Source organism: Pocillopora verrucosa, chromosome 1 (assembly GCF_036669915.1).
Source record: "Pocillopora verrucosa isolate sample1 chromosome 1, ASM3666991v2, whole genome shotgun sequence".
In the NCBI taxonomy this organism is placed as follows: Eukaryota; Metazoa; Cnidaria; class Anthozoa; order Scleractinia; family Pocilloporidae; genus Pocillopora; species Pocillopora verrucosa.
This window is the reverse complement of record NC_089312.1, coordinates 16,242,411-16,265,702: the sequence shown is the minus strand read 5'-3', so window position 1 is coordinate 16,265,702 and position 23,292 is coordinate 16,242,411. Positions and strand designations below refer to the sequence as shown.

General features: G+C 36.8%; 2 protein-coding genes across 13 annotated transcripts in view; one reads left to right on the top strand and one right to left on the bottom strand.

The window, feature by feature from the left end:
• Nucleotides 1-11,607, bottom strand: part of LOC131789300 (attractin-like protein 1) — a 20,455-nt gene extending 8,848 nt beyond the window's left edge. The window contains exons 1-14 of the mRNA XM_059106384.2: nucleotides 11,394-11,607; nucleotides 9,086-9,172; nucleotides 8,449-8,562; nucleotides 7,740-7,877; nucleotides 7,193-7,374; nucleotides 5,561-5,623; nucleotides 5,312-5,417; nucleotides 4,581-4,680; nucleotides 3,798-4,020; nucleotides 3,085-3,262; nucleotides 2,534-2,691; nucleotides 2,020-2,104; nucleotides 1,574-1,638; nucleotides 488-613 (exon numbers count right to left, since the gene is read on the bottom strand). Of these exons, the coding sequence (XP_058962367.2) occupies nucleotides 488-613; nucleotides 1,574-1,638; nucleotides 2,020-2,104; nucleotides 2,534-2,691; nucleotides 3,085-3,262; nucleotides 3,798-4,020; nucleotides 4,581-4,680; nucleotides 5,312-5,417; nucleotides 5,561-5,623; nucleotides 7,193-7,374; nucleotides 7,740-7,877; nucleotides 8,449-8,562; nucleotides 9,086-9,172; nucleotides 11,394-11,587 (1,819 nt within the window). The 5' untranslated portion in view covers nucleotides 11,588-11,607. The remainder of the gene's footprint in view (nucleotides 1-487; nucleotides 614-1,573; nucleotides 1,639-2,019; nucleotides 2,105-2,533; nucleotides 2,692-3,084; nucleotides 3,263-3,797; nucleotides 4,021-4,580; nucleotides 4,681-5,311; nucleotides 5,418-5,560; nucleotides 5,624-7,192; nucleotides 7,375-7,739; nucleotides 7,878-8,448; nucleotides 8,563-9,085; nucleotides 9,173-11,393) is intronic.
• Nucleotides 7,373-23,292, top strand: LOC131789286 (carbohydrate sulfotransferase 11-like). Of its 12 annotated transcripts, none has more exons than XM_066164674.1 (6): nucleotides 14,239-14,588; nucleotides 18,192-18,259; nucleotides 18,597-18,718; nucleotides 19,446-19,611; nucleotides 21,657-21,718; nucleotides 22,404-23,292. In XM_066164674.1, exons 4-6 carry the CDS (start codon nucleotides 19,518-19,520, stop codon nucleotides 23,205-23,207), a joined length of 960 nt encoding a protein of 319 aa, XP_066020771.1. In that variant the 5' UTR covers nucleotides 14,239-14,588; nucleotides 18,192-18,259; nucleotides 18,597-18,718; nucleotides 19,446-19,517; the 3' UTR covers nucleotides 23,208-23,292. The 12 variants fall into 12 exon arrangements, with proteins under 12 accessions (XP_066020762.1, XP_066020779.1, XP_066020755.1 ...); XM_059106358.2 differs by lacking the exon at nucleotides 18,597-18,718 and adding an exon at nucleotides 14,727-14,805 and having other exon boundaries at nucleotides 14,241-14,588; XM_066164665.1 differs by lacking the exons at nucleotides 14,239-14,588; nucleotides 18,597-18,718 and adding an exon at nucleotides 7,373-7,392.

Below are 23,292 nucleotides of genomic sequence, written 5' to 3'. Positions count from 1 at the left end.
GAAAAGATTACACCAGATTGGCTATTTACAGTAGAAATAACTATACAATATAGCATGGGATTTTTGTACTCAATTTGTGTAACTATTTGTACTCCTCTTGGTGCAGTCGGATGATAAAAGAATGTATTGCACAATGCACATATTGCACTCTACCAGAATGAAAAGTTTTAAGTTGAAAAATACAATTCATTCTCCTTTGATGTGAATTACAAATGGATGAATTCATGTTTATGCAAGTTTCTAGACAGTCATACTGTCAGTTACTGCTGCTAAATGCACAAGAGATTATTTCACTAAAAACCATTTCTTAATTACATGTTTGGTTAAAATTAAGCCTTGGAGGAGATCAAACTAATGAAAAAAAAAAAAAAAGTACAAGTACTGTTGCTGGGTTTTTATTCAAGGTTAGAGTCAAGAGAGTATTCTCCTTAACTGAATTTAAGGGTAGGTCAGGCCGTTCAAATTGATATTTCAGTGAAGGAGTTACCTGTGACCTCTGGCTGTACACAACTCTCTGGTCCAATGCACAAAGAGGTGGAGTCATTCCATACGCACTCAGATGTGTTTAAGTGGTTTTGGCATGTTTCTTTATCCTTAATCAAATCACAAGGTCCTAAAACAAAATTAATAATCATAACATGTACATCTCTCAGTCATTTAGTATGGTGTCATTAGTCATAGCAAGGACCAAACCAAACAAAGTCAACACCTGTTTCTGTTCCCAGAATTCTCTAGTCACTAATTGCCATTGATTCTTATCTCTTGTGAACAAAATTAATGAAGGTCTGATTATTCAGTTTTCTTTAAAATTGTGTTTTCAGACTTATGTGCCAATAACTAATCAATATTGATGACCATTGCTATTCCATAACCATCACTCATCTGATACTGTTATGGATCTTAGTTTGCACATGGGTCATAAATCCAAGGGCAAAAAACTTGTTCCATAACTCACAGCACAGGCCTTGAGTAAGTGGCACATGCATGTTTATGTACTTAAAATGAAGAACTTTATTACATCAAAAAATTCACATGTACAAGCATACACTTTGTAGATGCTTTACAAATAGTAAGTTGAACTTCATTGCACTATTTGTAGGGCCTTGCTTATTAAGTCAAATGACAAATTATTCAACAAAACTTTTTTTGTTATTAATACTGAAATGGTCTGACTTAGCACCCAGGTGCTTATTTGCTCACTGCAGCTCCGGGGAGGACACTTTTTATGGTCAGGGTGCTTATTTCTATTTTGAGAAAAATTAGTGTTTGCAAAGAGGAGCTTTGATGTTTATTAAAAGGAACGGAAGCTAAAACTGTTGAATAACAAATCTGTAGTGAATATTTTCATAGTAATGGTAGGGAATGTACTCTAGCAGTGCTATCACAGTACTGAAACAGAATAGGAGCTCTTACTGGATTAAGAGTACATGAAATATGGGCACAAGAGAGGGCACCAAATCAAATCATTTTGGTGAGCTCAATTGCACTTTTAATCAAAATTTGTATTTCATTATTGTTTACACTTTTTAAAATTGACTTCATATAACACTGGATGTGAGTTACACTTAACTACCTGGAGTGAATGATAAAATGTCACTAAAGACAACCCCTTGAAATCCTCCAAAAACATACATGGTTCTGTAATCAGAGAGAAAATAATTTTTTAATGATGGTGTACAGCTAGAATAATGAACTTTTTATAACAAGGTAAATTTTCATAATTATTGTAATTCAATGAAAATGTTTCCTTTGTTTTTGAGTCAACTAATGTCATTTCATGGCCATGGGTGAACACAATAAAATTGAAACATAAAACCTACAGACATGAATTCAGCCTCCAAATTGAAAATTTACCATTGATGCAACATTAAAAAAAATATACCAAAGGCATTCTTTGGTCATGATAAAAATTATAAATGATAGGATTATCAAAGACTCCATCTTTTAACATCATACATGAACACAATTTTCCACTGCCAAAAAGTCATTGCCAGTTTGTTCTATACAATCCTGTTTTACCTGTTGACTTGCACAGCAGTGTGTCCATAACGTCCAGCAGATTTTAAAAGTCCTGACTCAGGCATCCTCTTCCACTCATCACAGGCTGAAACATCACACAGTATTAATAATATGTTGAATATTATGTGTGCAATTCAAATTTGTTTTCATTTTCCAGGTTAACTGGAAGTTAAATTGTCTGCCCTGCACAGAAAAATACATTGAAAAACACCCTGACAAATAAAACATTGTGGGTCAGGGTAATTTAAATGAAATTCAACAATCTTATAGAGACACTGCCCAGCAAGAAATCTTTTTTCAGCTCAGAAAAGAGAAACTTCAGAACTCTTTCCCTTTTCTTCATTGCCTTATATACATTTTTGGACATTTCAAGGTCTTTAAATTTGGCCAGCAGATTTCCATTTTCTTTCTTTTGGTCATTCAAGACCTGATATGAACCCTGATAGATGTAAAAGGGATCATAAGATACATGACTGTATAAGTTTACCTGGTACATATAATTGACTCAACTTACTCAAGCTGTATGCAACAAAGTCCATGGAAAAGCATGGAAAGTCAGACTGCCCCTGTGATGTACCATTGTGTGAACTACCACCAAATACTAACATCAGGTCACCCAGTAAAACAGCAGAATGCAGAAAGCGAGGAAAACTGCTGTTTTTGAGAGATTTCCTACAATAGGGTTTCACAAAAAAATTAACTCTTTAATCTCTAGGAGTGACAAGCATCCAATTTCCCCTTACAATATCAACTCTGAGTCAAAGATTTTGGTCACAGGAATAAAGGATATGATCGCAAACCTAGAACCTACAGTAGCTAGGAAGCCTTGATCAACAATGATATTCTCCTAAAATGTATAGAGAAGAGTATGGAGAATATGGATACTGATGTTAAGGTGTAAAGGGTTAATATAAAATGTTCAATGGTACATTTATTACTCTACTGAGCTCTGCCATTGAATATTACTGAACTCTCGAGGAAAAAAGAAAAAACCTTTTAAGACTCCCCTAATAAGTACATGTACATGGCACATGATTCTGTTCAAATCCTCTTACAGGAACATACCATATCCTTGCTTTTGGATCATAAGATGTCAGTGCAGTAGAGAGCTTATCAGAACCCACTGAGGCAATCCCACCGTAAACGTAGATTAATTTCCCCACTGGATCATAAACACTGCTGTGTCCATATGACGGGGCAATAATCTCTGTGGGAGTCGTGTATATGCTCCATTTTCCAGTCTCTGTAAATAGAATTAAAAAGAAAAGTAACATGTTGGCAGCACAATTATAACACTATTTTTATGATCATGTTAGAATTATTACAACTTAAAAATCAGTATTAATCCAAAAAGATTGTGTGCTTGCTACATGTAATGGATTTCACTTTTGTCTGCGAGCCCTTAGTTCAAATAATGTCCCCATAACCAGCACATACATTGGGCCATACACCTCAAAGCAGGGGAACAGGCTGGCAATTTAATCACATTTAATTGTCACTGGAAAGACAAAAAACAAACAAACAAACAAACAATTTGAGTACAAAGCAGAATTCAGTTTAGGCAACAGTTTTCAAGGCTTCTGTCCTATGTACATGCTGTTTTGGATAGAAAGTTCAATTTACATGTGGTGGCTCCACCAACAAAATTAACTGTGCATGATAATAATGCTTCTGAAACAGCTATGTAAAGGAGTTTAAAATGACTCCACTTGTCTGTAATTGGCTATAATTTCTAGGTATGGGCAAAATTGACTGATGCACAATTGAAAGTATTTTACCCAAGTCAAATTCTTGAACTCTGTCTGTATAGCCTCTATTGGGTCCAAAACCAAACAGGACAATCATTGTGGAGTCAACCAGAGTAGCTGTGTGTCCAGCGAGGTAAAGAGGGGAATCACCATCACTGGTTACCAAGTCCCACTCTAGCTTTTCAGTATCGAAAGACCATAGTTGATTGGTTGCTTTTTTTCCTATTCTACCACCGAATATATACAGGGTTGACTGTGAAAATAAAATAATTATACAAAACATCAGAATGACTGTAAATTAGAAACTCATAGGGTTAGGTTGGTTAAAAAATGGTCACACTCTCAAATGAATGATAAATGAATGAATGAGAGAAAAATAAATGAACAGACAGACAAACATAAAAAAAGTAAAAATAATGGATTGAATAATTGACTGACTGAAACCTGAACAGGCATTAAGTAAAACACGACTATCAACCTTTGGCCTATGCAAAATATCATTAAGTTTAAACTTAGAGGGAAATACTAAGGAGAGAAGGGTGGATTGTATGAAGTAAATTAAATGGCGAGGGAACACAAATTAATAAATATAAAATATCTTAAATGATTACAAATGTTATGGTATCTTATCTTATACTATGATTATTTGTAGACATCTTTGCATGTGCATACCAATATTCTGTGACCATTTATTTTGATGTTATCCATGATCAATAAACCGGAGTGTGATTTATTGTGAGACTAGAAATCTACTTGTTTGAATAAAACTTTCTTTTTCAGTGCAATATACAATAAATAACCACTGGCACTTACATTATAAGCAATCATTGAGTGACCATAACGCCTGGATGGACCCCTGGTTGAATTGACAGCTGGCAATATTACTTGCCAACTGTCACTAGGAATGTGATATCTGGAAAATGCAAATATTGGAAAATGATACATTTAACATTCAGCTTTATCCAAGGTAGCCTACAGAACAAGCAAATTAGCAGGGCTGAAGTGTGATACACAAGTGTACACAAAGCACAAGAATGAGCGCAATGCATTCTTGCCCTTCAGCATGCCAATCCACCTGTTCTGCAGGGTATATCTAAAGAGAGTTCAGAAACTTATTTCTTGATCTCATTTTTTGATTGACTCCATCAGTGCCACTTTGAAGTACAGTTGTACATTCTAGTTCTGCTCCCTGACCATTCTCATTTTCAGGAGGTAACCAGTGAAAATTTGCTGCCCTTGAAGCACATGTACTTCTTGAGACCACCTAACATGCTTACAATTCTTGAAAATCCAACAGGTAAAAGGATTGCTCTAACAGTGTTAAAATTTCTTCAGGTTATGCCTATCAAAAAGGAGAAAATTGTTCTCTAACTTCCACTTATGTTGACTCAACAGATCAAGACCCATCTCATAAACTTTCTCCCTTCAACCCTAATGCACAGTCATCACTAAAAACAATTCAGCCATCCTTTAGCGACACAACTCCACCTTGATCTAGGTGTGACAACATGACTCATCAGTATTAACAAAAGAGAGTACTCTACCTGATAAGGTTCTCAAATGGCTCTGAGATTAATGAATAGCCACCAAAGACCCACATGTAGTCACCCAGAAGAGCAGAAGCATGAGATGCTCGGCCTTGAATTAGGTCTGTATATCAAATGCGAAAAAAAAAAAAAAAAAAAAAAAAAAAAAAGGCTATGAGAAATAATTTAAAGTGAACAAATGTACCACTGTTGACTTCCTATCCACTAAGTAAGCTGATTATGTCTTAAGACACTTCAAAACCTTACCTTGGCCTGTTGATGAATGGTGTATCCAGTGCCCTCTGTCTCCTGTAATATTGCAAGACGCACCTGTATGACCAGTAAAATATATTCAAGTTATTGTTCCCCAAGGTTTACATGATATGTGTTGCATTGAGTAGACAACAAGTAAAGTGGAGCTGTGATTGTATGATGGGTTTGTTAAGAAAACTTTTTTCATGGTTTTGTAGCCAAGTGGCTCACAACTGCTGATATTTGTCTCCCATTTCTGTAAAAGGCAATTGAGAGGATCTCTCTCCCCTCTGCCTGACCCTGTGGCCTTTAACCCAGTTCCCTTACCTGTACTTTTAATTAGTATGCATTTGTACCTATAGATAGAGAGAAGTAGTGGCACTGCAATGTGTTTTGATCTTGAACACAACACAATGATCCCCTCAGGGCTTGAATGGAGATCACCAGATCTGCAGTCCAATGTACTAATCATTACGCTCCTGCCTCTCTACATGAACAAACTGAAGAGGGGGGTAGGGTTTTGGTTATGGGGGTCAGGGGATGCATGCGACCCCCTTGTTTTTTGATAAACAACATACAAATAGTGAAGAAGCGTTAATCTGAAAAACCTTCACAGCATGCATAACTCAATGCACATCTGACAACCTGGCACTTAAAGGCCCATTTCCAACCTTGATACAACGTGCACCATCACCCAATTTCCTGTAACACGAATTCACAGATCACTGTAAACCTTCTAAAATCGTCTTTCTCAAGAGCCATCCTGGACTTATAGTCAACTTTTTTACAGTAAATACGTTTGCCATTCGTCATTTTACAGTTTCCTTACTGTATTTTGAATTTTGTCCAGAAGAATCCGGAGAAAAATTTTTTTAAGTGTCACGCTTGGATCTCTTTGTATTCTGAGAACAGAGTCGGCAAAAAGGACAACATTCAAATTTTTTCACTTTCTAGAAGCTCTTGAGGATTCTAAATGAAGATAAAATATTTCCGATAGAAATTGGTATTTTTCAAAGAGAAATATGGAAAAATATCAGACCGCTGGACGTTTAGTAATTCGAAGACCATATCCAGTGAAAATTTTCTTAGTGTCATGCTTGGATCTCTTTGCACTCTGTGTACAAGGTCAGCGAAATAGACAACGTTGGAATTTTTTCACTTTCTAGAAGCACTTGAGGATTGTAAATGAAGGTAGAATATTTTCCAACGAAAAATTGGTATAATTCAAAGAGAAATATGGAGTTATTTGAGGACTGTGTCCTGCCATGGCATTGAAAAGCTTTTAAGTGTCAAGTGTTTGGATGGCTTTGTACTCTGTATACAGGGTTAGCAACAGGGCTTTTATTCAAGGGAATACCTTAACCCAGGAGTAGCATGGTGTAAATGCCCTCAAAAAAATCCTAGCTATGCCCATGATACATACCCACCAAAGTTACTGTAGTACATTGCAACAGTTTGGAAACCAGAAATTAAGACAGAAAGTTGCCAACTTGAAACCAGTTGACGAAAGTGAAAGAAAGAGGACTGACCGTGCAATTGAAAACAATTGATTTAGGAGAAAATAAAAACACATGTAGGAAAATTACACACTCAGAAAAATGTTAAACAGACAGCAAAAATGGAGGTGTTATAAAAATTCAAACTTACCAGTGAATCCCGAGTCACACACACACAGTCTTGTGCTGTTATCACAGTATCCATTGACACACTCAGTTATACAGGTCTGAATATCACAACTGAGACCAGTCCATCCTGCATCACAGACGCAGAGTTCATTTGAATCACAGTGGCCATGGAAACTGCATCTTGCTGAACAATCTTTGGTGATGCTAAAAAGAGAAAATAAGGTGAGAAAATTGATGACATCTCAAACATATTGCCAAGTCTATGCAACCCTGATATCAGCCACCTGCCAGAAGGGAAAGAGCACAGGTGCTGAGCCATCACACTAGTGAAACTAACAAAACCTGAAGGGGAAAAAAGCAGGGCACCCTATTAGCAGCACCCCCACATTCAACTTCAAGCACTAGCAAAAGCTAACTGAATGCCAAATACCATGTACTGTCTACTTAGCTCTGAAAGAAAGTGCACACCCTAGAGCTACTAAGGGTATGATCTTTGTTGAGTGTATGTGACCTATGCAGTTCAGACAGCTATACTTCAACTAAAATAATGAAGCAACACCAAAGCTTACCTATATCTTATCCTGAATCCATCTTCAACATAGTATTTATCACTATAAAAATAGAGAAATGCTGCCCCTGATTTGGCTTCAAACCGTAGCACCGGACCATCAGCAAATCTGTCTTTCGATGCATCTCTAATAATTCCACTGTATAATGGTATAAATAACATGTAGAAAACCTTTCACGCCTAACAACTTGAAGTATGAATGCTTAAGAGTCATAACAATATCCACATAAAAGGTCAGTTTTAAAGGTTCTCTGTTGGCAAGAATTATGACATAATTAAATAGGGTCTAAGTAGGATAATTGAATATTGAGTCTTAAAGGTGGGGTAGACAGCCAGTTCTGTTAAAAAAATACTGAACCATGCACAGAGAACATATGTATGCTATGAAAAGGCAAATCTTAACGTTCAGCTAGGGGGTAGTCAACAGTTTACAAAGCCATGCTTGCAATACTTGACAATAACATTTTGACAGCAAAAAATTTATGCAGAACAGATTAGTCAAGAGCGTCCAAAGAGTTGTGCTGAAGGTCATTGTATTGCAGACACCTTACTTTCCATCCACATGCTACAAGGGAGTTTAGTTTTGTTCTCACTCCTGACCCAAAGAGCACAAATGCAATTTCCAATCAATATGATGAATGGGTCATGATCTGTCTGGTAAAAGAACTTTGCCATATGTGTGTATTATATCAGTTAATATTGCTCAATACCTTATCACGGCTATTAAAGGACTTTTGACAGATTTTCCATCATAAATATACAAATTATCCCAAGTACACTCAGTTGCAACTTCTTCCAAATTCAAATGAATAGTGCTATTTGGCCTGCAAATTTTAAAAATAAATTCTAAATTAGTTTCTATAAACAGTCACTGTCAGTGCAAAATAGATCTTGGTTCTCTAGGTGTATAAATAGTGCAAATAAAAACAACTTGGGCATCACCACAGGAGTGCTACCAATAAAATGCAATATTACAGCAAAGTCAGTGTACAACCTCTCCCCCACCTCCTCTTATGAATTATTCTGACATGCAAGTTTAGAAACATGTCACAACCAGTTATAAATTATATTTTAATTATAACACAAGGAAATAAAGAAACTACAAAGACAGAACAAGGCAGAAGGCAGCAGACAAGCATAAATTAAAGAGGTGGTTTTGAACATCAGATATCTGATACTTTGGGTTTTTCAACTACTACAAGGAAATGCAAATAAGTATAAGAATGCAAGCTCAGTGTAAATAAAACTGTTGAAGCTTTATAAGATAACTGACTTTTTGAATGAACGCTTTTATGGGTAGAACACAATTTCATAAGAAAAAAATTAATCTAAAAGATACCAACTTACTTTTTGGATTCTATTAGCCATGAGCATTTTGATGCACTGGCATATTTACCATCTCCATCAGTAATTATTCCACTATCTTGGTCCAGTCTAAAATTAAGAAATCAAACCTACATCACTATAACTATCAACTCTAAAAAATATTTAACTAAATATTAAACTAAGCTATAAGATAATTTTGCCACAGTAGAACCTTCAAACCACCCTGAGGACAGAGAAAAAAGGCTATTAGGGAGTAAGGAGTGTAATATAACATCTGTATTTTGTGACTGACATGTTTTAAAACACTTTATTTACCAAATAGATTCCAAGTTGTCATGCATCTGTGCTCTACTATAGATAATTTTTATATGCAAAATGCAGTATGCAATATTAGTAATTTTGCAATAATAGATTTTTAACTAGTTTGTAGTTAGTTTGTAATAAATCCCTCCAATGAATATGCTAATAAACCATTATTATTATAACTATTATTATTAAGATGACCTCAAGTTGTGATAAGGAAAAAAAGTAGCACATGATGGGCAGCAGAATATCACTGATGTTCTTGCCATATTTTGACGTCTTCTGTAACAATTAATGTAAAATAGAATCTATTTGTTTTGTTCGATAAAAAAACAAAATGCTCAAGTGGTGACATCATCAATGCATCTGTCCACCAATATATAATTATAAGTAAGAGCCAATCAAAATGCCTGTAAAAATTCAGCTTATCATATAATTCTTCCACATAAGTGTTAATACAATAGCAATCAACTCATGGATGAAAAAAAAACAAAATGCTAGACAAAATGCTCGCAGAACTATCAAAACAAGTCAGGTAAAGTGAACTGTCTGGCTTGCGAAATATTACCTTTGGTATTGCGGATGCTGTATTTTCTCCAAAAGATTTGAATACAGCTGTCACAGACTATCTGGTTGGATGATTGATCAATTATTTTGCTATATCATAGCAAGACACTGATGAATTGACCATTGTCATGAAGTTGTTTTAATTGGTGGTTGAGACCCTTTAAGTGTTACCTGCTGTTGGGAATAGGTGGCTATATAGAAGGGTTAGAATTGGAATGAAAGTAACGACCAATTGTCGAGAGAAAAAAAAGTGGCTGTTGTGGGAAGGTGATCATGGATGAGAAGTGACTGTTACTGGGTGTTTCATTATACCAGAAGCTGAATCGTACACACATTTTGCATGATTGCTTTATGATCTGTTGGAGGACAGATGTACTGATAATGCCAACATTGCAGGCATTCTGCTTTTTTTATTATTTAGAACAAATATATTCCAAGTTGTTGTATTTCTGTGTCGTCATAGATCAAAGAAGAATTCAAAATGTGGTGAGAACATCAGTGACACACACAGCTGTGCCTTGCGTGCCACTTTTTAAAGTTCTCACCACATTTTGATGTCATCTGTGACAGCCGCATGGAATTTATTTGTCAATTATGTCAGAAAGGATTAAAGCCAGTGCAAGAAAAATTCTGACTGGTTTGCATTTGGACAAAAACATATGCAGTAAATGTCTCCTTTAATGAAAATAACAGTTAACAAATGCTTCTTTCGAAATCAAAAGGAATCTTGCAATTATGTCTAACAAATTTCATGGAGGTTTGTATTTTATTTTTTAGCTCTCAAAAAACCACTGTACACACTAACAAGAACATACAAACATCACAAAGCGAAGTAAACTTAAAACAAACCATCCATCGATGTCAATATAAGTTTTTGCCGACGAATCGTGTTGACACACGGTTGTTTTTGTCAGCCTATCTGAAATCGGGATTTCTTAGTTAGAGAAAACTTCCTGCATGAATCCAAGATTAAGAATAATTCATCTTTAAAAAAAAGTTATTAACTTTCGACTTGCTTTCACTAATTTTTAAACAAACCCATTTCCGTTTAAGAGAAAATTCAGGAAAATTTTAATACTAATCAATTAACAACTATGTTTCAACACAACTTTACCATAAAAGGTTGCGACGACCTCCTTCTTTTTGGCTTGGGGAGAGGCGTAAATCAAGAATTGCAAACTCGAAAAGTGACTTTCTTAGATTTAAGACTCCAAAGAATTCATCTCTGCACAGCTGACAGTACATAATATTACATAAGCATACAGTTGGACCAAAATAGCACTTTCTTTGAGGCGACAGACTAATCAATAACAGCAACACAGATTTTCCAACACAAAGCGTCGCACATATAGTGTAATACTTAAATATACATGATTTTAAAATGACCAATTCTAGGTAATAAATCAAGGAAATCGAAGCTGATATAATGGACAAACAACTCAAGAACATAGCATCTTACCTGAGGCGACAAAACTGGCAAAGATTTCCCCACCATCCTGGATTGCAAATACACATACCCGCTCTACAGTAGCCATTTTTACAGTCGCTATTCTTGTCACACTGGTTTGAAAGCGAAACGAAACATCCTAATACCACAAAAAGAACAAAAATGAGTGTCGACATAGACCTCCGTATACTACTCACAACAAACATGGCGGAATCATTTTCTGCGATCAAGTTCGCCAAACAAAAATTTCAGATGAGAGCCAGCGATAAGACGCGCTGACTTGCGTGCGTGGATAGAGAGCCTTGCGACTCCTCGCACGTGATTCACGAACTGTGAGGCTCCCGCGCGAAAGTTGATTGAGTTTAGAAATACTAAAAGAATTGAGGTTTGATCTTCGAACGAATTTAACCCTCATTTCGCTTGAGAGATTGTTTCTTTTTTTTTTCCTTCCCCCTCTCCCCCACCGCTACAGCTTCAATGCAGCTGTCTATATCCGGTTAGATCGCTCCAACCAAAAGTTAGATCGCTCCATCAAATAAGTTACTTCGCTACCAACAGTTATTTCGCTCCATGTTGTATTACTTACCGATGATCTTAAAAGTTTGTCGGTGATGATGAGTCTTGGGACGATTCAAGTACATCGTACTCACTCTGTCCTTCAGATTAGCCATCGAGCTACCGATGTATGATGTATATCGATAATGGAATAAATGATCGTGGAATAAATTATAACGTTATAGTCGGAAGTGTACTGAAAAAGATCATTCAAATATCAATACTATCCAGTGTGGCTTTTTTTGCTGTTTGATGTAAGGAAACTGATATCCGCCATCTTTAATGAATAAAGTAGATTACACTTGGTGAGTTCCTTGCATGAGGCTTTATTTGTACTTTCTGCGTAGCTCGGATTTATGTCAAGCGCGCGCAAGCGATATTAATCGATTGTTCGGTTAGATATGTACTTCATTTAATGAACTATCAATTTAGATACCTTAGTTTTGCTACCTTTACCTTAGTTTTCTACATGGAGCGAAGTAACTTATGTTGGGAGCGAAGTCACTTGTTTGATAAGGCGATCTAACTTTCGAGTGGAGCGAGCTAACTTTTGGTTGGAACGATCTAACTGGGAGCGATCTAATCATGGTGCGATCTATCCGTAATTCCAGTTGTCATGTAGTTGACATCCGGCTAGAAGGACATCTGCAAGTCATTTCGCTTAGAGAATTTCTCATGTCATTATAAAGGTGAGGGTGCTGTACTCCGAAACACAAGTGGTGGTTACACACACCTTAGGTTTGGGGCCTTACGGAGGGTACATGGCTTAGGTTTGGTTAAGCTCAGGTTTCATATTACCCTTGGGGATGCGGTTACACAGTAAAAGACTCCCCTCAGGGTCAAATATAAATAGATATGAGTTCACTGACCTGACAAATTGGCAGGAAAAGTACAGAGCAACATGGATGTTACGAATCGAGATCTGTTAAGCTTAATTTCGGTGATTCTCCTGCTCATTATACGACAGTCCTCCATAAATATAAAAGTCCAGCAGTTTTTTGCGAGAAGACATCGAAGAAGGCACGAAATTAGCCAAGCGCATCGGAGGTCACCTCAAAACACTGCAGGCGATTTCCTGTATTAGCTACATTCTGCTTTATGATTGGCCAAGCCACCTCAGGGAGCAGATAAACCGTACTTTTCAATTCAGGAATTGTCATGGGAGGTTCTTTTGTTCTTTTTGATGTATCCATGGAAATAACCTTGGGCAGTTTCGGTCTGGGGAAAGCGGTTACACACAAAAACGTCCTTGCCCGTGGGCAAACGCCATTTACCCATGGGTAAAAGGGCTACTGTAACCACGACTACTGCTTCAGGCCTTTTCAATTCATTAATTGTCAATGAGTGATTAGCATACTTATTGACTGTCTGCTTGCTCGCGTTTGTTTTGCTTTCTGCTTCTTCTCAGAATTCCGCATGAGTTGGACCACAGGCGTTCCAAGCGTAATGTGGATGATTTTTGCATTAACAGGAATACCTTATAACTTAAGATTGAATTTTAAGCGTAAACATGTGCCGTAAAAAAACAAACAAACAAACAAACAAACAAAACAAAACAAAACAAAAAAAAATGAAAATCAATTTTAAAAAAATAGAAAAACATAAAATTATAATAAAATCGAGAAATATAATATGTTAAGTCTCCTTACATTTACTCCGTAGCTGCCTGGTCGCTTCCGGTCTCTTAACGCTACTGTTTGACGACTTTAACGACTCAAAGGCCATTAAATTCAACAAAAGTCGACTGATTCCCCTCAAATTGCCACCAGTAAGAGCTAATAGCGAATATCTACCCATTCGAGCACAAATTCCGAATTGCTCCCAAATTTTAGCAAAAACAAACAATAATGTTATTTTAACCATTTAGCTGTCATGTTGTGCAAGACATGTCTGAATAAAATTTCAGTGGGAAAAAAAATTCATAGATCGCTAGTTTAGTTTGGCGCACGATGGCAGGATTTTCCTCGTCCATCTGACCCTTTCTCTTCCGAGGGAACGAGGCATTTGAGCACCGCTTTTAGTCAAATTTTTACTCTATCCTGGAACCAGCTGCTGGCGGCAATGTGGATAACACGTGGCTTCAACGTGAAATTCTCCTTCCATCACAAGTATTGAAGCCAGCATAAGAAGCGCAAGCGTCAACCAAAACGCAAAAGATCAGCTCGGAAAAAAAAAGATCCGTTCCTGCGTTGTGCTGATTCGCGTGCGATCTTTTGAAGTCCATTTTTATAACGAAATAGGTTTGTGATTGACTTTTGAATCAAACTGTGAGGTTTTTGTCGAAGAATATTAGTTTGATGCGACCTCTACCAAAATTTGGAAAATGCTAAATTTATTTTCGAGTGTCGAAAACTTGAAAACTATAATTCGCTCTAATGCGACACGGCCCTCAGTACGGGATTCAAATTTCAGAGCTTTCCGGTAATATTACACGCACTGACTCCCCGGACGGTGTTTTTTTGCAATATAGAGCAATAGCAACAACCCTCCTAACGATCCCCCGGCAGAGTCACTTATTTGATCAGATGGGCTTTGATATTTGAATCCCGTAGTAAGGTCGTCCGCAATCAGCATGACTTCAAAGCCAGAATGCATGACAAAACGAAGCGTCCGTCGACATGGCGGAATTTGGTAACTGTTGCGTTCGAACGGGTAAGTGTTTACTATTCGCTCTTGCTGGTGGCAATTTGAGGGGAATCGGTCGACTTTTGTGGAATTTATTGACCTTCTTCGAGTGACGACGGTTGGTGCTCGGAACCGGTTCAAGTGACCTGCTTTCCCTATTTTCAGTGCACACCACACGAACAAAGACATTCGATAGAATTATGTCAAAAACGATCTGAAGGGAAAAGGTGGCTACGGAGTATAGGTAAAGACACTTATCACGTTATATTTGTCGCTTTTATCATCATTTTTATTCTTTTCTAATTTTTCTACAAGTATTTGACAATTTTTCATCGTATTTGTTGTAATTCGTGAACGTGCACTTGGGAATCAAGTTCTGCGATAGGGGTTAAGACTGCCAACATCATGACGTCGCGAACGGGACTTTGAGCGCAATGCTCGACGAATTCGCTTTAAAATTACCTTAAGTATCTCACAAATCTCATGGCCGAGACGAAACACCGCGTTATACCAGCCACGAATATTTTTACAAGTATATTCTTTAAATTTTTTTTTTTTGAAGGCACAAGCTTAAAATTTAATCTCTTGATTCATTACGTATTCCTTAACTTTGAATGACCTTTAAGCACCAAAATCACACACAGTACGTTTGGGCTGCCCTTAGTTGGATAAATAAAACGACAGTGCCGTCGAACCTTTCAAAATGTCAACTCGCGGCTTAACACTAAAACGATCCGTAGAGCAAACTTCGCAAGGATTGGACTCAAAGCTATCAAAAGGCGAGATTCTGCTTGATTAGCCTTGCTTTACTTTTAGTTACATTCTACATCCTCTTAAGTTGAGAAATCACTTGGGCAACTGTCTATGAACGGTCTTCTTTGTGGGCATAATAAATTCGCTTTGAATCTTTGAAAGCGGTTGGCTAGGCATTTAAATAATCCCCTTGTAATGTTCCTAATTTTATGAAAGGCTTTTCCAACTCAAGAGTTCATTATTGAAATCATCTTGTGCATTTGAAGTATCTGATTTCATAAATCGCCCGCGGCTACAGAGTTCTGAATAAATTTTCTAGAAGCAAAAGCACACAGTAACATTTATGACCATCACGACTGACAGTTGATATAATGACTAATTAATGTGTTTTCTTTTCGCACTGACAGCCACTATTTTTAATTACTTTAGAAACGATATCAGATGTGTGTATATATATATATATATATATATATATATACATACATATATATACATACATATACATACATACACATATATAGCTATTTCAACGGCAAACTGACTTTCAGAGTAACAAGGAAGCGATAAACTTTAAGGCTAAATTAAAGAATGCAGACCAATTTATATTTAGACTTAAGACTCGACGCGCATGTAGATTATTCCTTGTGCTTTCATCCACTGCTTGGCCAAATGAGCCACCAGATATACGCTCCTTCAAAAGTGGCCTTGTATTATGTAGTTGCTTCAAATCTAATCATTTTGACAGATGAAAATATAAGTAAAATAAATGATATGAATTTCATAAATTTCACGTCACGACAGGCCACCCAGCTGATTGTCAGCGATCACTCAAACTGGGCACATTTTGTTCATAAGTCGTGATTGAATAAGATATCGAAAACGTTTGTTATTTAGCTTTCAGATCATTCTGAGGAGAAATATCTTTAAAAACATTTCACAATTGATAAGAATTCAGTAATTACTTTTAAGTGACAGATGTTTTTGTGGTGTACCACGAACACGTCTACGCATAGTTTGTGGATATCAGTGTTCGTAAACACTGGGGACGTTTTTTATTTCTCCTAGTCTATGAAAGAAACTCTTAAGGTCTTTTCTATAGCATCTAAATCCTTTGTTAAGAAAATGTTTTTTTCACTTATTCTTTTTGATTCGCTCAACGGACTTTGCCGAAAAGGAAAGAATGCTCGAATTCTAGACGATGTTTTCTGCATGTGCAACACTTTTGAAGTTTTCTTAGCTAAGATTAAATTGTCATCGTTCAGTAAACTACAAAGTTTTGCAAAGAAATCCTTTCATGTTACTGACGTGCAAAACTTATAATCAAAAATTGGACTCAACACGAAACGAGATTCCGGTAACCAATAAATAAATAGAATTCAGATTAAATTCGATAAATTTAACCCCTAACCCTTTTCATAATGGAACAATTATATAATCTAATCCTCGTAAATTGAACCGTTTAACTAGAATCCTTAGGCAAGATACAAATCTATCTCGTAGCACCGAAGCGTGTTCAAAGAGGACGAGTAGGAGACAGTGTGATCCGCATTAGAACAATTCCGTGGATTTTAAGCCTATTAAAGTATTTTGTAAAATTGATTGATTTGGTCCGGACCCTTTAAGGTATACTTAAAGTCAACACTACTCCTTTAGTTTAAGAACCATTGATAAATCGTCGATAGCGGTGATTCATATACTTTCGGGTCGACAATGTTGTTGAGTGATGTTTTTAAACTCTTACCTTTGGAATCACCATTAAGTTTTTAATCTCTAACTTTAAAATCAGCCTCCGAAAAAAAAAAATTTTTTTTAAGAGGGTGTCTCTGAACTTGGAGCGCCGCATCCTTGTCGCGAAGACGCAGGATAATTAAACAGCATTCTGTCAGATGGTGTTTTAATCTGACCTTCAATTTTTTTAAGATCTTCGCTCTAAATCAAGCCAAATCAGTTTCTGCAAATATTACAAAATTCTATATTTAGCATCAAGGCCTCATGGGGCAGTCTAATACTATAAAAATATATAAACATCGCCTATTGTAATCTACTTAACTTGGCGCCGCATTAAGACTGTTTCTGATAGACTTTTGCGGCTCGCGCTGTTTCTTTGGTTCAAACTCCATATTTACTATAAATTTTTGCATTTATGCAGAAGTTATTGAGAATAATGCTGTTTGCAATGTGTGTCAGAATAAAATTTTCCCTCGCACCCAAAGTTTACTCTAGACGGCTTACACATGGCTTTTTTGTAGCTGTCTACGTTTCAGAAAAAAACACAATTAACAGCCCCTGGGCTTGAATTTTAAAAATTTCGTCTGGAATGATTAAATCTTTATCAGTATTATATCTGTTTGAGCGATATTCAATAATTAAAGAGCTTATCCAAAAAGCCTGATATATCAAGTTCATTTCGTCTAATTAATTCCGTCTGTTGATTGGTTAATAGTCTTGCTTGAAAAAGATTATGAAATGCACTGACAAAAATCTCTTTTTTTAAAAACCTCAATCTACCCTTTAAAACTGAACTTCAAAAGCCGGACGTCAGTGTTAAAAGACGTGCAATCTCTAGTTTCTCCTATAAGAACTGTATTTCCCATAGGAAATACAATTCTTATCGGAGAATTCCCGTGAGAGACTCAGGCAGATACGGTACAGGGCGTGGGCCGAGAGGGAGGGGGAGGGTTTCAAAGTAGGGGGGAAAGAGTAGAAGACAAAATTCTCCTTATTCTTTCCTTCTCGGAGGCCAAAAACAAAGAGTTTGATCCTGTCCCGAGAAAGACTGAATAAGAAAATGTTGATTTTCTTACCTGGAAAAATTTTAAAAGACATAAATGCATCACAGTCGTGTAATTTTTTTATGTATTTATTTTTGTTCGTTAGGAACTAATATTTCAGTAACAATTGTTGACGAGCACACATAACTCTTGCCTGAAAAAAAAGGGTCAGTGGTGAGTATAATTGACTTTCTTTTCGGACTGTCTAGTTTGCTTATTTATGCATTGTCAATCGTTCGTTTGTTCACGAAGGATTTTTTCCTTTTACTAAAGGAATGGAGGGAAAGGTGCCCGTAAAAAGTTAGTTGATAAATTTTCCCATAGAAATTTCCTTTGCTGAAATAAAGAGACGAGAAATTTCTGTTGTTGATTTTGGCCAGTGCAGCAATGAATTGAGTACCCGTAGAAGAAGGCAAAAAAAATTAATTCGAGCCCGGACACTCATTGCATTATTCATTAGGGCACTAGGATGATCCCCTGTCGTCACATATCTTTTTTTTCATCTACGAAGACAAGTACAAAAATTCACTCTGTACTTAACACTGAGATTGGGCTTCAAGTGCTCCATACAACTTATGTAACAATGAGGATCAGAATGAGGATGACGATGATGAGTTGGCGACCAGTTTGACGGTGAGGAAGATTTTCGACCTTTTTTCTGGCTAGAAAGACCAGAAATCTTTCACAGTATCACAGCTTTCTTGAGAAAAAGGCTGATATTACGACCCTCTTTTTTCCAAAAAGCAACTGACCAACTCGCGACTACGAGGCCTTCTTAATTAGCTAAACGCCTGCTCTAAAATTGTTCCTAATGTCCAACCTTCCGGAATAATAATAAACGATAAGTGACGGCAGGGTACTAATCCAGTTACGCTCGGAAACCTTAAAGGGGTGTAAATCCAGCTTTATCTCAGTACCCTAAGGTTGTCTTCAAAGGCACCGATTTAACTTAGATGTCCCGTTGAATTCTGGCCAAATTTAGTCGCGCATTTTTGCACGAATATTTACGCTCTCGTGGCTTTCAACAAAATTGGTGTAAAGTAACTTTTCGCGCTCTGTTTGACTCAAGTTTATGCATTAGCCCCCGTATGTCTTCGGTAGGTTGTGTTTTACAGCTACGGAACAATAGCATGAGAGAGAGTCATGATTTAGAAACCCGAGCGGGAAACCCCTTCCAAGATTTCTTGGGAAGACCCCATGGGAACAAGGAACGACTGTTTTCCTCTGCCGTTTTGTATCCGGCTTGCGACGTTCGTTCGCCCTCAACTTGCTACCGGAAATAGCAATGATCTTTCTTATTAAGAGCCACAAGTTAACGTCCATTTATCTTATATTGTAGAGGTGCCATTTTGTCTCTTAGTGATCCGAGGCCTGTTTACACTTTGTTTTGAAATCGTGTCTGATAGCTCAAGTTCGATTACATGCAACCAGGATGATGCGTAGAAAGGTTTTTACATCGATGGCAATTTTTGGTGGCATCTATACTATTTGGCTGATTATTTCAACAGAAAGGCAGAGATTTAAAGGTAAGAACATAAAAAGATGTAGATTGTTCGGCATTTCCTATAATAGCTGAGGAGAGACTTCCTTGTAACTCGGTCGAATCCATTGTTGCGTCTGTGTTCCCAGATAAATATGTAACTTGAACTCTCAGTAACATTTTTTTGTGAATAGAATTGATTTTTCTCGTTTTCGCTCCTTTTCTGCTCAACATGATTCAAATTCTGTTAGATTTTTCCTCGCAAAATATGTTTTTACCTGGTTAAGTTCATTTTTTTTGCATGAAATCACCCACGTTTTTGATTCCACCGCTTTCCGTCCATCGTGTTTAAGAAACACAACGTTAACAAATACTTTGTTATTTAGTTTTTATTTCCAAATCTATAATGTCGTTGTCGATTTGTATCCCTTTGTTTTCCTTCGTAATTTGTGAATAATCATGGTTTTTCAACCACTTGCAATTTGGCTATATGGCTATATACCACAACTATCTCTATTACCCTTTCACTTTAGAGCTAAAGATCAATCCCATATGTAGTATTTGCCACGCATTTCTTGCTATTTCAGTTGTAAAAAATTTAGTTGAATTAAACCATATCCCCTCATCTAGTATAGTGTTATGGCTAGCAATAGAATTTACTTTTTGATCACTCCTGCGAAAAAAGGCCCAATAACACCTGAATAAGGCGCGCTTCAGCTTGTTGCACTTTGTATTTCGGTCACATCAAATGTTTTTAAGCCTTTTGCACATATTTTCGCCCCTCTAACATTCTTTTTAACCTGGCAGGAAATGCGTGCCTTTACTCAAACTGTTTAATGCGCTTGGAGTGGTTCCTGAAACATTTTATAATCCAATTATAATGTCTTGCGCTTTAATCAGTCCCACTGAGGTGCTTGAAAATAAACGACGTTTTATTTCATCAACGATTTAGAACGATTCACTCTCCAGTTTTAGAATTTACTTTGTTACACTGTGTTGCAATTCATCTCATTTTCTAAGTGGTCCCATGCATCTTGATCACTTGTGAAGAAATAAACACGCACATATATGCGACGGAATTTGTAGAAAATCCGCTCACGGTAGTTATTCTCTTCTGAGTATTTAATCTAGGAACACACTGTACTCAAATTCACGTACATAAATTTTCAGATCAATTTTATTTTTCTACTCGGGAAGAGTAATAACGACTTAATGAAAGCTTGATGAGTTTTAGAACAAAAGTGAAAATAACAAGGCAGATAGCGGTACGCGTAACTGTTAAATGTCCCGTTTTGACCCTAAAAATGTTCGTTTTTAAAAATAGATAGATCTGCTGCTTCATTTCTAGTATTTTCGTTTTTCACTCTCATCAAAGGTCAGGAAGTAGAATTGAGAGATGATCACCAAAACTAAAACCCTGTGACTTGTTAGATTCGCGACTTAAAGCCTTCAGTAAATCCCTACGGAATCTGACGAATGCTACTTAAGTTAATGACTTCTCGTTCAATTTAAGCGTCCAAATAGTAATCGATCGTGTCTCGGATACAGCAGCGTGAGTGACGTTCAAATTTTTTTTTTCCTTTTGCTTAGTGTAATTTAAAGTCCACTTGCGAAAATTACTTGATATAAGACCGTATAATTCAATTAAGAATTTTTTTGTGTCGTCTTGGGGTTAAATGTGATGTGTTCTTCATTGTTCTTAGCAGTAAAAATTAGCGGTACAAATTGTGGGAATTGGACAAATAATGATTTATTAGGGAGACCTTATATTGACGAGGGAATACAGTACTTTACTGCTAGTTGCTTGGTATGACGGAACTCGGAATAAGCTCGGTCCTGATGAACTGCGCCGAGAATTTGTTTTGTTTTGTTTTTTTTACCGATTTCTATCGAATGATGCGACGAATTATTTAAGCGAAGACACAGAAATCTTTAGGCTTCAGCTGTATAATAGAGGTGATTGGCCTGTTGTTTACATCAGGTGCTGTTCCTTTGTCAAATCTATTAATATCCACAATCTGTGTATTGAAAATGAGGTCAAGTATAAATAACGGGAATGAAAGTATGTCTAAGCTTGTTCTTTTTCCACAGGTCTCGCCTCAAAAGAATCATCATATAACACATCAGAATCAGGATGGTCAACAAAACCAGAGGTCAGTAAAGTGAAGAACAAGTTAAGAACAGCAAAAAGTTACTTTAAAATCAAAATTTTCCCCACGATTCATATCTCGATTTCTCCAAAAGCCTTTCCTCACTCCCTCCCATACGGTCGAGACAAAGTTTCAAGTGCCAACCGTTACATGTCGCGTGTCCTACAAAGAGGAGACATCCTCTGTTATGGATGGATTATATCGAAAAGTTCGTTTTGAGTTTGAGCTCAAATCAAAACTCAGCATTTTCTCATCATGTTAATTGTCTGGAAAATAATACCATGGCCTTAAAACAAATGACATTTTGACAGTCCAAAGACAGTTCATGAGTTTCCTTGGTGAATATGAACTTGGTAGTATGCCTTTCCCGAAGCCAGTAGCAAGTGTTTGACCGTAGAACAACTGACAAAATATTGTCAAGGTTATAAAGGATTGCAGAGTTTTTTAAGCTTTTTGACTGGTTCAGAAAACCTACCACCACTTTCTTAACCAATCAAATGCAACACTAAACGAATGGCGACCTGGTCTCTTGCGTTTTCTCTTTCTTTAGACATTCACGAGACATTTAGTTTAATTCCAGTTGGCTTATGATTATATTTACTTCTGTTGCGACTGGTAGTTAAAATTACTTCAATTGTGGTTTTCACCCGGGTCAAACGAAAATCGCACTAAACCTTTCTACTTTCAGTCCGTTCATTCTATGGCATCCAGACAAGAAGAGAGAAAACGTCAAGTTCTGGCATACTGTAAAAAGACGAGGGCAAGAGCACTGCAAGCCAAGGACCTAAATCATTTCATAGTGGACAGCAAACACCGACTGGTCTATTGTTATATTCCTAAAGTTGCGTGCTCCAAATGGAAGAAAATCATGGCGAAACTTGTGGGGTTGACTGGCAAGTCTGTACACAAACAAAAATTCAACTTTCTCAGCTATCACTCCAAAGCTGATATACGTTATATTTTGCAGAACTACTACAAGTTTCTTTTCGTTCGCGAGCCTTTTGAGCGACTATTGTCAGCGTATAGAAACAAACTGACCAATCAAACTGATATCTACAAATTGTACGCGAGCAAAATCAAGCAATCTGTCAGAGTAAGACTGGGCGCTAATGAAACATCTTCAGCACTTCATGGAGAATTTAAGTTCGAGGATTTCATATCATACTTAATCGATACTCACTCAATAAGGGGGAAAATAGATGAACATTGGAATCATTACGATAACCTCTGTCATCCGTGTGAGATAGACTTTGATTTTATCGGAAAATACGAGACATTAACAGAGGATGCTCCATTTGTGTTACGCGAGGCGGGTGTGGATCATTTAGTATCATTTCCTCCTGTCCGTTACACATCAACTAGGAACAGCTTGGGGGATTACTATTCCAAGGTTCCACGAGAAGACATTATGCGGGTCAAGAAACTTTACCGTCGCGACCTTGAAATGTTCGGGTACAATGCTAAGAACTCTCTAGGAAGCATAATAAAGTAAATAGTTTCTGACCAAATTAACGTGATGTCAAAAGTGACCATTATTGGACTGTCCAAAATCAAAATATTATATTCTCTTACCTGAA

Coding starts and splice junctions, on each gene's coding strand:
- LOC131789286 (XM_066164665.1), top strand. CDS start 19,518: ATGATGCGTAGAAAGGTTTTTACATCGATGGCAATTTTTGGTGGCATC. Junction 19,612..21,656: donor AGAAAGGCAGAGATTTAAAG/GTAAGAACATAA, acceptor CTTTTTCCACAG/GTCTCGCCTCAAAAGAATCA. Junction 21,719..22,403: donor GATGGTCAACAAAACCAGAG/GTCAGTAAAGTG, acceptor TTCTACTTTCAG/TCCGTTCATTCTATGGCATC.